At 33.9% G+C, this 14,081-nt stretch overlaps 1 protein-coding gene and 2 long non-coding RNA genes across 4 annotated transcripts; 1 reads left to right on the forward strand and 2 right to left on the reverse strand.

Annotated features, from left to right (window-relative positions):
• Positions 1-4,294: 4,294 nt before the first annotated feature.
• Positions 4,295-8,300, reverse strand: LOC120356833. Of its 2 annotated transcripts, XM_039449559.1 has the most exons (6): positions 7,912-8,300; positions 7,300-7,430; positions 6,919-7,047; positions 6,771-6,800; positions 6,572-6,587; positions 4,295-6,012 (listed from the first exon to the last, which is right to left on the reverse strand). In XM_039449559.1, the coding sequence occupies exons 1-6, from the start codon at positions 8,062-8,064 to the stop codon at positions 5,332-5,334; spliced, it is 1,140 nt and encodes a 379-aa protein (XP_039305493.1). In that variant the 5' UTR covers positions 8,065-8,300; the 3' UTR covers positions 4,295-5,331. The 2 variants fall into 2 exon arrangements, with proteins under 2 accessions (XP_039305493.1, XP_039305494.1); XM_039449560.1 differs by lacking the exon at positions 6,771-6,800 and having other exon boundaries at positions 4,296-6,012; positions 7,912-8,299.
• On the forward strand, positions 5,995-6,724 carry LOC120357842. Its single transcript, XR_005574848.1, has 2 exons — positions 5,995-6,057; positions 6,535-6,724. It is a non-coding gene; the product is annotated as an uncharacterized LOC120357842 (long non-coding RNA).
• A 1,775-nt stretch (positions 8,301-10,075) lies between the features above and the next one.
• Positions 10,076-10,901, reverse strand: LOC113004295. Its single transcript, XR_003268959.2, has 2 exons — positions 10,520-10,901; positions 10,076-10,431 (listed from the first exon to the last, which is right to left on the reverse strand). It is a non-coding gene; the product is annotated as an uncharacterized LOC113004295 (long non-coding RNA).
• Positions 10,902-14,081: the final 3,180 nt, after the last annotated feature.

Consider the following 14,081-nt stretch of genomic DNA (forward strand, 5'->3'; position numbering starts at 1 on the left):
TTCCGTGGGTGTACCCATATTGAGAATTGGGTTAGCCGACAATTTTCCGAAAAATGGCCGCGATAATGTTGGTACCAACAAAAATCCCTGAAGAACGTGTTTTTATTTTTTACAGATTTGTAGCATTGTTCAAGTAGTAAGTCCATCAGTTTAAATAACCTCATTGGCATATGTGCGCGCGTGGTGTTTAAAATAAGTATAACCATAATAAAGTAAATTGTAAATATAAAGTATAAAATAGTAATGTTTTATTAAAATAAAACTAAATAAAGTAAAAACATAAAGTAAGAACATAAAGTAAAATTACCATATGGTAATTATATCAGTTTTACAAACCTGTATTTGTCAATTTGTCATCACACTGCTAGTGAAAGATATTTGACTACTCTGATAATAATGTTACAATTTTAACTTTCGCTTTACTTTGGACACACTTTTTCTGGAGTAGTCTCCACTCCTCCTCCAGTAATCTCAGAATTTACTAATCTTATTAATTCGCAGAAAAATGTTCTCCCAGATATCAACAATCTGTTGAGCAGGTTACATGAAAAGCTGGAAAACTGAAAAAAATAAAGAAAAGAATCGGTTCAACAAAACGTCTATGTATGCAATTACATACAGTATATAAATAATTCATCTTTATTTTATTTGAATACTAGCTACACTTATCTGACATGTTGTATTTGCTTAATTATTGCAATGATGATTCCATATAATATATATGTAATTATTTGTCCAATTATATATATATATATATATATATATATATATATATATATATATATATATATATATATATATATATATATATATATATATATATATATTGTGACGTGCAGTTTTATCTGCCTCGCCACTTCGTCCTCCGCCTGAGCATAGCGCAAGGAGGCGCGTAAGACCGGGTCGGGCACTCAGCGAGAGAGCGAAATCTCCGGCGGGACTGCGGCGCGTATTGATTTCATTTATTTATTCGCGGCTTATTTCATGTATCCGCGGGCACCTCGACAAACGTCGCCTAAGGACCAGCAGCAGCGAGGAGGATGGGCAGCAGCAGGACAAGGAGAAGGCGATCGTCCAGGGTCGGCGCACGGAAAACCGACGGCGGAGAGAAGGACGAGACTCGACGTGGTGACAGATATGCGCCACGCAAAAGAGGCTCGCCATTGGCGCAGCCGAGGGACAGGCCAGGGCGGACGAACGGCCAGGACAAGGGCCGTCGGATGCCGGCTGTCCGTCGAGAAGGGTAGCGGCGAAGAATCGTCGCGGGAAATCTCTGCTGCTGTCATCCGCGAGGACGACGAGAGCGGCGAGGATATCGGATGCGGACGGGGACCGCACCTGCGGAGACCCGACACTGCGCTGCTGTGACGTCGCGGCTAGATAAGGGCGGCCGCTGATAGGCCGCGCCGCTAGGCGCAAGGATATCGAGCACCCTGTGGGAGGGATAGCGCCCATCGATCGCGTATCGAGCGCGATCCTCTTGGCTTTTTGCGTGCGACCCGGCGAACTGAGCGCGTGCGGGACGAATCCGAGCGAGTGTTATCGGCGAGCGAGCTACCGGATTTTGGCTATCGGAACTGTGCCCGGCCTGGCAATCCCTACGGAGACGTCCACGGGACCAACGGAGGACAGGATCGTCGTCGAGGTGACCCTCTAGAGACGGTGTAAAGCCACGAGCTGCTGGTGCCGGCTGACTCGCGCTCTGAGGTGGAGCCATTGGGTTAGTGTGCAGGTGCGTCCGCCGCGTGGCGATAGAACGCACCTTTTTAGTGTTTGGTCGGCTCTCCACCTCAAGCGTGAGACCTTGTCGAGGCACCCAGTCGGCTGCCGCGTGTACGTTGGCTGTCCCGCCGTAGAAGCTCGCGGACGATCGGCTTCCCGGGAAGCCGCAAAGCCCTCGCGCACGTGCGCGAGTGGTGTTACGGCCGTGATCACACGACCGCCCGCGATATCGGTGCGTTGTCGTGTCGCGCGTCTTCGAGAGAATTGTGCATCGTGACCGCGACGACGGCATTGACGTCACCGGGTATCTTTGGTTGTATTGCTTTTGAGTTAATTACTGTCCGTTAGCGAAAGTTCGACGAGTGTGTTCTCGCCGCGCTGTTCCGAGCGCGCGTAATTGGCTGTCTCGTTCCGCGCGGGACCTACCGCCGTTGTTCGCGCCGCTAGCGTAAGCATTGTAGTATTTAAGAAAATTTTCGCGTTCCGCTTATTCGTTTTCGTCAACTCTCTTCAACTTTTCCGTTCTTTGCTTGCTTCGACTGATAATTCCTTCGCGTTTGGCTCTACTCTGTCTCTGTCATATGCTACAATACATGTTATTTCTGTCTGTTATATCGGCCTGATCTTGCTTGATTTCTCGCCTACCCGTCTCCTCCAGTAAGAGAGCCGCTTCGTCCCTGTCTCCGCTACCCCGCCCCTCTACCGGTTAGGGGAGCTAGCTGGCCGCGTGCGAGCGACGATTTCGTGTTTCGTTCTGAGAAGCTATCGCGTGGTGTGCATCCGCGTCTAGCGTTAAATAGTGTACCCGGCGACGCGATCGGTATAATCGCGTCTGGCGCCCAAATTCGCGATTGGTGGTATCTATTGGTTATATCGTCGCTCACGCGTGTCTCGCGCGTAATTCCGGTGTTTGATCGCATATTCCGCCGCTGCTCTCCGGCGTGGGATAAAAATACGTGACAATATATATATATATATATATATATATATATATATATATATATTACTTTATGTTTTTACTTTATGTTTTTACTTTATTTAGTTTTATTTTAATAAAACATTACTATTTTATACTTTATATTTACAATTTACTTTATTATGGTTATACTTATTTTAAACACCACGCGCGCACATATGTCAATGAGGTTATGTAAACTGATGGACTTACTCATCGACATACAGAATGGACTGCTGACCGTGGTGAGGGTAGAAAGACACAGAGAATGAGAGGCAGACAATACGAAGTAGAGTCCTATATATAGAGAGAAGCGACATTGAACCCCCACCACAACCTTCAGTATCCAATTGAGTCCTCCAATTGAATCCTCCACCGCTATTTTGGGACCGCTCTAACGTCATCAAACACCATTCGTATCATTCTACAAACAGCTGTGGTCACAATACGGCTACTCGCTTAGCCAATCAAGTATCAATCAGATTACCAATCAGAGCTTTGGACATCAATGTCGCTTCTCTCTTTATATAGGACTCTAAAGGCGCAAGTTCACGCAGCGAATAAAAGCTGGCGTTTTACTCCCTCTCCATCAATTTGGCGAATCCAGCGAATAAACGCTCAAAGTTCGACACAGTCCAACTTTTAGCAAAACGACGCTGAAATTTAAATATTATATTTCAAATTAATTACCTTCCAAAAGTAAATATACAAGAAAAAAATTATGACTGAAAAGTTAAATCAATCGACATTATCTGAAAATACAAACAAAATTAATATATATTATATACATATAGTAAGCATACTTTTAGGCTAGGTTGCTTTTTGTTTTTTATTTATGTTAGATAGCTTTATTTGTTATATTGTGTTAATAACTGTGTTTTTTATATTGTAGGAAATTCTGTTATACTTCTGTTATACCCTCATATACTTGTGGTGTGTGCAAAACACTTGTTTGTACCATACAAGAAAGTGAAGAAATATATCGGCACTCTTGTATGGAGGGATATAATGAATGTTATATAAATAAAAATTCATATTATTTTTATCCTAAAAGCGGTAAATACATTAATAACAATTTTGGCCTAATGCAAAAAAGAAATTGTGCTCATTACGATTTACAAAAATCGGAGATACCCAAAACTTTTTTTTTCTATTTCTTTTTCTTTTTTTAACAAATACATTGCAGTAATTGCAGCAGCTATACGCCGTCTTCTAATTTCAGCTATAACCGCCACTGTGTGTTTATAATATTTTACATACTCGATATATTGATTATAATATTCCAACTCCATTTTTGCGGTTATGTCAGATTATGTACTTAGCAATTGCCGCTTTTAACGCTGTTTTGCACTGCGGTGGAGTTGGGTGAAGTAAGGGTAAAACGCCAGCTTTTATTCGCTACATGAAAAAGATAGAAGCGATAGTGTTTAGCTTTTTAACGCTGCTTTGCGTTGCGATTGGGTGAGGGTAAAACGCCAGCTTTTACTCGCTGCGTGAAATTCCACCTTAATACGAAGAACGTTCGTTCTCTGTCTACTAAGTCTGATTGGTTGCTGGGTCCACAACAACCAATCAAACTTAGTAGACAGAGAACGAACGTTCTTCGTATTGTCTGCCTCTCACTCTATGTGTCTTTCTATCCCCACCACGGTCATCGGCAGTCCATTCTGTATGTCGATGGACTTACTACTTGAACAATGCTACAAATCTATAAAAAATAAAAACACGTTTTTTAGGGATTTTTGTTGGTACCAACATTATCGCGGCCATTTTTCGGGAAATTGTCGGCTAATCGAGAATTGTACACCCAAGGATAAGGTACTATATTAAGAGGGAATGTGCATTCGCCATTTTGGTTCCTAGCAGCTGGCGCGCCTTTCAAAGCCAATGATGTTGAATACGTAATGCTGCCAATTCAAAAATATATTATATGACATAACAATTTAAATGTATCAAAGTTTTATTTGCAAGTGAATAAAACAACTTAAAAAAAAATATATATAATACGTATATAAAAATGTTTTTTTCGCAATACATTATAAAATTAAATATTGTAATACCGACAAATTTTAAGCCTCCCATATTCGAATAGTCTGAAAAGCAACGAAGTTCATCAGGAATTCCAGTTGTATCTTGACATGTTAAAAATTGTTTGCAGATATCACAAATCTTAAGTTTCAAGATTGCATTTATGGTACTTCCGGCAATGTAGTATAATATGGCTGCATCGAGATTGGTATATTGATTAAAATTGACCAAATCTACAGATTCTACTGAAGTGTTACTAATTTGCGAAACATTGTTGATACTTTCAGTGTAACTATCTATAAGATTATCGAGTAAAATATAATCTGAATCTTCCGTATAATTCGAGTTATTCACACTGCCAATATATTGCGAAACTATAATATTTTGTAGAGCTCTGCGTACTCCAAGTGCGTTTGGCATAGCACTAGCCCTTCTTCGAATCTGAGAAAATAAATTTTCTAAGGCATCTTGTGTGGTACGACTTGTTAAAAAAAAGTCATATTTTTGCTGAAAAACATATTTCGTTAAATTTATTATTGAAATTGAAGTTAATATTAAACCTGTATTGAGAGGTTTCCAGCCACTTTTTCCAATTTGCATGTCCTGAACTATATCAATAAAATCATTTAAAAACTGTATTTTTTTATTTTGTTTCTTTTTGTTATAGATGTTTTCCTAACGCGTGATGTGCACATTTTAATCCAGTTACAAATTAGTCGTACAAACCAAGCAGTAGTTAATGCTTCAGATGGTAATAATTTTAACTGTACTGCTGTTTCTAAGCTTGCAACTGTTCTAATATCAAAATATCTAATAGCAGACCCTACATGCATTTTGGAAAAATTAGTTGGAAAGATGTCTATATAATTTAGATGTTGTAACAATCTCAGACTTACTGCAGATTCTACTTCTTTTTTCCATAAAAAAGTAATATAATTTCCGTTAACAACATTAGTTGGTAATTGCTGAGCTTTTTGAATATTTTTTGATAAAAAAATACAATGTGTTTGTGTTGCTTGTTTCAAATTTTTCACTAAATGACACGCGTCTGCAAGAACGTGAATAACTTGATCATGAAAAGAAAATGATGTCACACGATTATTTCTTGAAGCCTCTATTCCTAAACACGTCCACATCGCGCGATTATTAGAGCCCATATCAGAAACGATGCCTTTAACGTTAAGACCTGCATTACTGAGACATTCTATGACGTTTAGAACGAATTCACGCATATCAGAGCCTTCCGTTCTTGACCCTGTTATTTCAGCAGCTACAGCTTGTTTCCAAGTTTGCAGAAAGTTCTCTTGCTAAAACAAGTGTTACATGATTACTTTCACCGCTTGCAGTTGAAGGTAATGTGATTTTATCGTACATTTTTTTTCACATTTGTCATAACTTAATTTTCCACTTATTTTTAGTTCGTCTATTGAAACTATACAATCTTTAGCATTAGGATGTAACCCATCAATTTTAGATTTCAAAGGATCTAACAAATCATAAAAAATTCCGAAGTCGATCTTAATATTTGCAATTCTTCGCGTCACAGTAGAATAATGAGGAAGTGAATATTTGCAATTTAATCTTAAATAATTATATCCATGAAGTCCGAGAGCAAAACGCATTCTTAAAGCTTGTGATATAGCCTCATTACTCCATTTTATTTTTGTACCGCTTTGCAGTGCTTTAACTTGTTCTTCAGAGAAACATATTTTTTAAATTTCTTTGGCCTTATTTAGTTCCTGTTTTAATTGCATATTTTCTTGTTGAAACATATTGCAAATTACAGTTGAACTGTGGCTTAACTGATGCTTTAACATTTTCTTTTTCAGGTACTCCAATAGTATGTGAATTTGATGAACTACTCACTTCAAGAAGAGTGGATCTAAAAAATAAAAAATAAATTTAATAAAATTCATATTTTATAGAACAAAATTATTTAAAGTATTAAATTAGTACTACCGATGAAAACGATAAAAAATACAAAAGTAGATATGAACTTTTAGAAGTAACTAATAAAAATAGAAATTTAAGAGATGGTATCAAAAGTCTTCAACAGCATTCGTACCTTGATTTATACTTTATTCCGTAATTTTTTCTAGAATGAATTTATATTTATTATTATTATTATTAATTTACGAATAAAGATACGGACTGCAAATGAATTTTGTTTGATGCTTATAATTCTTAAAAAAGAAAAAAGGAATATTTCTTACGAGATATTAGGACCATTTGAATTATTTGTAGAAATAGAATTGGAGTGAGCACCATTTTCGTCAGAGCAAGAAATACTTGAATTGTATTGTAGTATCAAAGGAAATTTCATGCAAATAGGATCGGCACTCCTGAAAGAATAGAAAAAATTTATTAATTATTTTTATTTTTATTTAACTATTTCATAATTAAATTATTTTTTAAATTTAAATTTATAACCATATGTTTTAGTCTTAATTAACAATGTTAACAAACTTTAATAATCTATTTTAAATATATATTATATATACGTGTGTAAACTTATTACAGTAATTATTATATAATTAATTTTATACAAATCAATTAAAAAAATTTTAATTTAAAAGACAAAAATAATAGAAAACCTTTTTTGTTTTATATTGTTAAACATTTTTGGCGGATTTGGTACATTAAATAATATTGGTATAGCATTCGGTTTTAATTTTTTTATCCCATCTTGCCTATTCTGTTCAAATTGAAAGCTTTCAAAGTGAATCTGCAAAAGAAATAAAATTAGAACTTAGAAGAAACAATTAAACAATATCTTATAAATGTTTGTTCAGTATTCATAGAAAGCAAATATTTGCTTTCTATGTTTAGTATTCATACAGCAAAAATATTTCATAAAGAATTCACAATCATAAATAATTATAAAAATTTCAGAAAAATTTTAATTTTTCAGAAAAGCTCTGAAACGTCATCTTTAAAACAATTGTGCCTATTTCCACCAACGCAGATTAACTTTGACCTCAGTTCAATTTACTTCTTATCTTTCCAATTCTTAGAATTAAAAAATTAAAGAAAGAAAAAGTTAATCTATATAGCTAGATATTGGTAGAAATGGGCATTACTGAAGAATGAAAAAGTTTCTAACCTCAACTTTCATTTCTTATGTATTTTAAATGATTGAAGTAAATAAACATTTATTGATAAATATAAGTGTTAAATATTTAGTGATAAATAAATACAACATATACCTCGCATAATCTTGAATTTGAGGAAGGTATCCATTTGTTACGCCGACAGTTTATAAGCCATTTCTTTCTTCTTTCGCCTTCTTTTGGAAAGCGAAACGTTTGATACCCGGCTTCATTCCTATTTTTACAATTTATTGCACTGCAACCGCCCATTTTATTTACTTAAGTCTACGTAAAACACAAAATTTTATGTAAAACAAAATTAGATGCCTTTACTTTGCTTGAATTCCCGGCACTGACTAGGAGCCAATATGGCGGATGCATATTCCTTCTTAATATAGTACCCTACCAAGGACTTTGATTCTGTCCATGGGGAAATTTTCCAAACTAAGAAGTCATCACTTTCTACATATTTGCAGTTCATGATTCATGAAACGACTAGAGCTTATTGGTCGTTACGTTAATCATGAACTGTAAGTATGTAGGAAGATAGCGACTTCTCAGTTTGGAAAATTTCCCCATGGACAGAATCAAAGTCCTTGGGTGTACACGCGCTTACATTTGATTGCTTTATGAGCTATAGCATGATGTAAAAAACAAGGTGAAACAACGCGCATCATCGGCGGCTCGATGCGCGGTAAGAGGCGTGGCTCAATAGGTCTGTTCGAGTTGCTTGAAATCCCCAAAAATTTTTGCACTTGAGATGAAATAAATATATATTTGATCGTAAGAAAGAGAGAGACGACAAAGAAATTAATTCAAAAAGGGCAGCAACACGAACAGGCCTATTGTGATGCGCCAATGAAATTTGGGTCCAAATATATCCGCGCAATTTAAATACAAACAATCACATGTAGTCACACGTACTGAAAATGTAGAAGTTGTTAAAAAATATATATATAAAAATGTAAAAATACTTGAAATTTATTATCTTTAACACAAATCACTGTTGCAATAAATACTGTTGTTATAAACATGAAATATAACAATTTAGCCATACACATAAGCTCATTCTTATAACTTTCCAAATTTCTTCTAATCCAGGTTTAAAAAATTTGAAATCACAATTTTCATTAATGTACAAAGTCTCAACCTTACCTTCACGTTCTTCTTTTTTTAAGTAGCTTTGAATTTCTTCGATTCACCAATTATCTCAGATTCACGTATAAATACAAGTATACATACGTCCCAGCACCGCAGCCGTAGCCATATTGAATCTCAAAATTTGGACCCAGTTCTGATTGGTCTAGAGTATGGTCTACTGCACATCTGGTTACTTGTTTCACCTTTCTTCTTACATCATGAGCTATAGATGAATTATGCATGTTCCACAAAAAAACAAATTTACCCAGTGTAACAGTGCAAATTATTTCATCCTTGTTCAACATTAGCAAACAACAAGGATAAAATGATTAACTGTTTCAAATTATATCAAATGTGTGCCTTTTACTGAAAAACGTACATATTTTATGTAATAAATGAATAACTTTTTGTCATAAAATTTATTGTTATTTAAGAATAAACTAAATTTTTTATTATTATACTATTATTAAGTTACATAATTTTTAAATAACATTAAAAATTATTTTGTTTTATTAGCATACAATAAATTTATTACTGTTTTATTTAATTAACTCTAACAAAAATTTTAAATTTAAATATTTTTATTAATTTTTAATTATAATAATTTATAATAATTTATATAACACGTTTTGTTTAATTGATGTTATTTTCTTTATTCTTGTGTTTTTGACTGTGATCGAAGTTTTGGAATTCGTTTATGTTATACGGTTGTAAGAGCAGCCATCTTCTCTGTGGTGCAAACTGGCGCATTGGAAATTTGTCCCATCAAAAAAAGTGGAGTGTCTTACTCAAAACAATTATAATATGGATCATTAAACAAATTAACCTAATGTTTTTATTTGTAAAAGAAGTTTGTATGAAATAATAAAAAAACATTGTTTTTTCCGTGGGATAAATTTTTTTATTATAATTCTTTTCTTTAAATTACAATTAATGAAAGTATGCATTATTCAAACAACGACGGTTGTTTACGAAGTAATATACGATTAAGAGGAATAACAATTAGCAATATAAATAAAATTGAAAGAGCGAAACTGCGATTTTTCCAACCGTGAGTCAATTGACATCGATGTATTGTCAACATGACACAGCTTTGATCAGCAAAATAAACATCATTGCGAGTGTCATGCGGAAATTCAAGTATGACGAATAAAGTTACTTCATTTATAACATTAGAATTATAATAAATTTCTGTATATTACACTGAGTTTTTCAACAGTTAAAGCAACCAAATGTAATACTAAAGTGTCTTTGATTTTTGCACAGTTAATCAAACACCATCGTCAATATTCGATCCTTCTGTCTCGTTCCAAGGCATCTCTACCAGTTCTAGACTTCCATCCTTTTTCAAGGTTATCTATTTTCTACTTTCGCTCTTCATTTCCATTTTCTGCTCAGTATACAAGTCCAATCTTATCATCTTCCTCAAGTTTTCAATATCAGCCGTGTCAATCGGCTGCAGAACATACATTTGTTCTTGGGACAACGTGGAAACATCTTTCGTAAGAAAAAATTCCTTTTTAAGATAGATTTACAGTATGCAGTAAGATAGATTTACATGCATTAACTAATCAGTAAATAATACCTATTCGCTGGTAATGTAGCGGAAGCATATAAATGATTACAATTTGATAAATCCAACAGTGTTAGTGGGGTGGATTGAGTAATAGGGAAAACTGACTGAATCGGCTTCAAAAGTGTTACCTCCATCGCTTTATCACCCTTGATAACAATGTCAGAATTATCTGTAACATATCAACAGTGTCACGTATAATTATAAAAATTGTAACAGATAGCAAGAATGCATCTGAACAATTTCTCTTGGATTTAGCGCTACTCAATCTGTTTCATTCTTCTTGTTCTCCAAGTCAGTCTTTCACTTTCCTGCTAGCTCTCGAAGATGTATTCGTCAGCTGCCCTTTCCTCGTTATGATCTTTCATGCGATGCATCATAAAGGAATCATGATGCGTGGTGTATTTACACTTGTTGCACTGCAGCCAGATCTGAGATTTCGTCAGTATCTTCTTGCCCAGTGAATTCAAGTCGCAAATCTCAAATTATTTAACCTCATGTCAAATTACTTAACCTCATGTCAAATGCGGTCGTAAGCGACCCATCGATATAGGAATATAGGGATAGAGCATTTCGTTCTACGGTGGAAGCTTTTGCGGGGAAGGTGCCGAGGTAAAGTGTGCCCACTTTTCATTGGCTGTTTCTCTACGCAGGCGTCGTATTGTATAGTCACAGCTTCTTAGGTTAGGATTTTAGCGTTTCTACTGTAAATTCAGAAGTTTGAAGTTTAATACGTGAAGTGAAATAATTTTAAATAAAATGGTGCAATGTTCCGTCCCTTTTTGTAAAAATAGATCTGATAATCGAAATTGGAAAAAAAGACTTGAAAGCAGAGGAATAAAACGAAAAATTTCATTTCACAGGTAATAAATTCGTGTTATACTTGCTTGCCCAGCTTGTTTTATCAATAAATGTTGGAAAACTGTTTTTAGCTTTCCAAGAAATTCTGTAACACGAAAGTTGTGGCTCGAGCATTTAAACATAAGTTCATCATGTATATCTGTGGGAGCACGTATATGTTCTGATCATTTTGATGAAGAAGCATTTTGTACGTCATCGTCTATTGTGCGACTGAAGCCTAATGTTTTGCCACAACGTATACAGGTTTAAATAACAACAGAAATATTTTGAAATATGTATAATATAAATTCATATCTTTTTGTTAAATATATATATATTTTAGAGAGAATGTGAAATAAATATATCAAATACACAAATGGAAACAAATATTTACAAAATACAAACAGAAGGCCATAATATAGCAGTTATTAAAGAATCAACAGAGAGACCATCAACGCCAATCATGGATAATTTTATATGTAAAAAATAGTTATTTTATTGTAGCAGTTATTATAATATTAAATTATAACAATTTAAATTTAACACACAATTTAAATTAATGTAAAAATTTTTAATCATTATTTTTGAAATTTATAATAATAATGAAATACTTATATTATTATTACTTTTAGCACAACCTTCAACATCAAGAAACGACAAAGCAGTCATGGTATCACCTAGCAGAACATATTACTCTCCTGAGAAATGTAGACTGAGGAAAAGAATAACATTTTTGAAACAGCATTATAAAAAGAAAATGCGAAACTTACAACAAAATGTGCGTCGAAAAGCTAATCGGATAACAACGTTAAAATGTTTATTGAATACATTAAAACAAAAAAATTTACTAAATAATGAAGAAGCTGATATTCTAGAAACTTTGGATGAATCGAATGGTAAACTTTTTAAACAATTAATAAAGCAGAAAAACAAATGTTTGCCTAGAAAATATGATGAGCAATTGCGCACTTTTGCTTTAACTATACATTATTATTCTCCACGTGCATATGAATATGTTCGCTCTAAATTTAATTCTTGCTTGCCACATGTAAAAACTATTGCTAAATGGTATCATAGCATTGAAGGAAAACCTGGTATAAGTTCGGAAGCATTGAATTGTATTAAGCAACGTGTAAAAAGTACAGATTATCCATTAGTAGGATCCTTAATTTTTGATGAAATGGCAATTCGACAGCATGTGGAATATGATGGTTCAAAATTTTGTGGTTACGTTGATATGGGTGATTATATTGCATGTGATAATACTGTTATTGCAACTGAAGCCTTAGTTTTTACTATTGTATGCATTAATTCTGCATGGAAAATCCCTATAGCATATTTTTTTATAAACAAACTAACTGCCGAGCAAAAAAGAAACCTTACGCTACAGTGCATTTCCGCAATCCATAATACTGGCTTGAGAGTGGTGTCTGTTACTTGTGACGGAACAAGTACAAATTTTAGTTTATTTAAGCTTCTTGGGTGTAATTTTGATAATGTTACATCATTACAGACATCATTTCCACATCCTGACACAGGGGAAGAAATTTTCGCATTTCCGGATCCCTGCCATATGTTGAAGTTAGTACGTAATGTTTTTGGAGATGTTAAAAACATTATTGATGGAAATGATCAATCTGTTAATTGGTCAGATATAGTTAAATTACATGAACTTCAAGAAAATGAAGGTATGCATTTGGGAAATAAATTAAGAAGTGCTCACATTCATTATCACAAGCAGAAAATGAAAGTAAAATTAGCATCACAAATTTTTAGTACATCTCTAGCAAATGCACTTTCTTTTTGTAAAGACAATTTGAAATTAAAAGAGTTTCAATTTTGTCAAGGAACAATTCAATTTTTGCGAGTTTTTAATGATTTATTTGATATTTTGAACTCAAAAAGTATGAAACAAAGAGAATTTAAGCAACCTTTAAACATGCAAAATATAAAATTAATAACAAATAAATTAAATGAAATTAAGTTATATATTTTATCTTTAAAAACAAATAATGGTCAATTTTTAATTAATTCTCGCAAAAAAACAGGTTTTATAGGTTTTTTAATCTGTATTCACAGCACGCTTAAATTGTATGAAAAAGTTTGTGAAAAGCTTCAACTTTTAAAGTATATTCCTTTTTATAAATTAAGCCAGGATCATGTTGAATTATTATTTGGATGTATAAGACGTCATGGAGGAAATAACAATAATCCCACTGTTCGTCAATTTAAAGCAGCTATTAAAAAAATACTAGTTCATGCAGAAGTACGTGACGTACATACCGGAAATTGTATTCCATTAGAACACATTGCAATTTTGCATGTTTCATCAGCTAATAAATTGTCTAATTCTGAAGATGTTATAAATATTAGCACACGTTTATCACGATTGATTAATGATACTAATATAAATGTTTCTGCTGATATAAATGAAGCTGAAAATCTATTTCTTATAATAAATGATCACAATTATTTAACAGATGTTAGAGAAATATCTAATTTTTCCCAAAATATTATTGAATATATAGCAGGCTATGTTGCAAAACAATTAAAAAAAAATCTACGTTGTGAGGAATGCATTTGTGCATTAACAAAAAAAGATGACAATAATAACAATCTGATAAATATAAAAAATCGAAAAGCATTAATATTTCCGTCGAATGACGTTATTATAATATGTAATAAATGTGAGACTGTGATTAGGCATGCTCTTCATGTCAGTGATAATAATGGA

This window comes from Solenopsis invicta, chromosome 5 (genome assembly GCF_016802725.1).
Source record: "Solenopsis invicta isolate M01_SB chromosome 5, UNIL_Sinv_3.0, whole genome shotgun sequence".
NCBI classification, from domain to species: domain Eukaryota; kingdom Metazoa; phylum Arthropoda; class Insecta; order Hymenoptera; family Formicidae; genus Solenopsis; species Solenopsis invicta.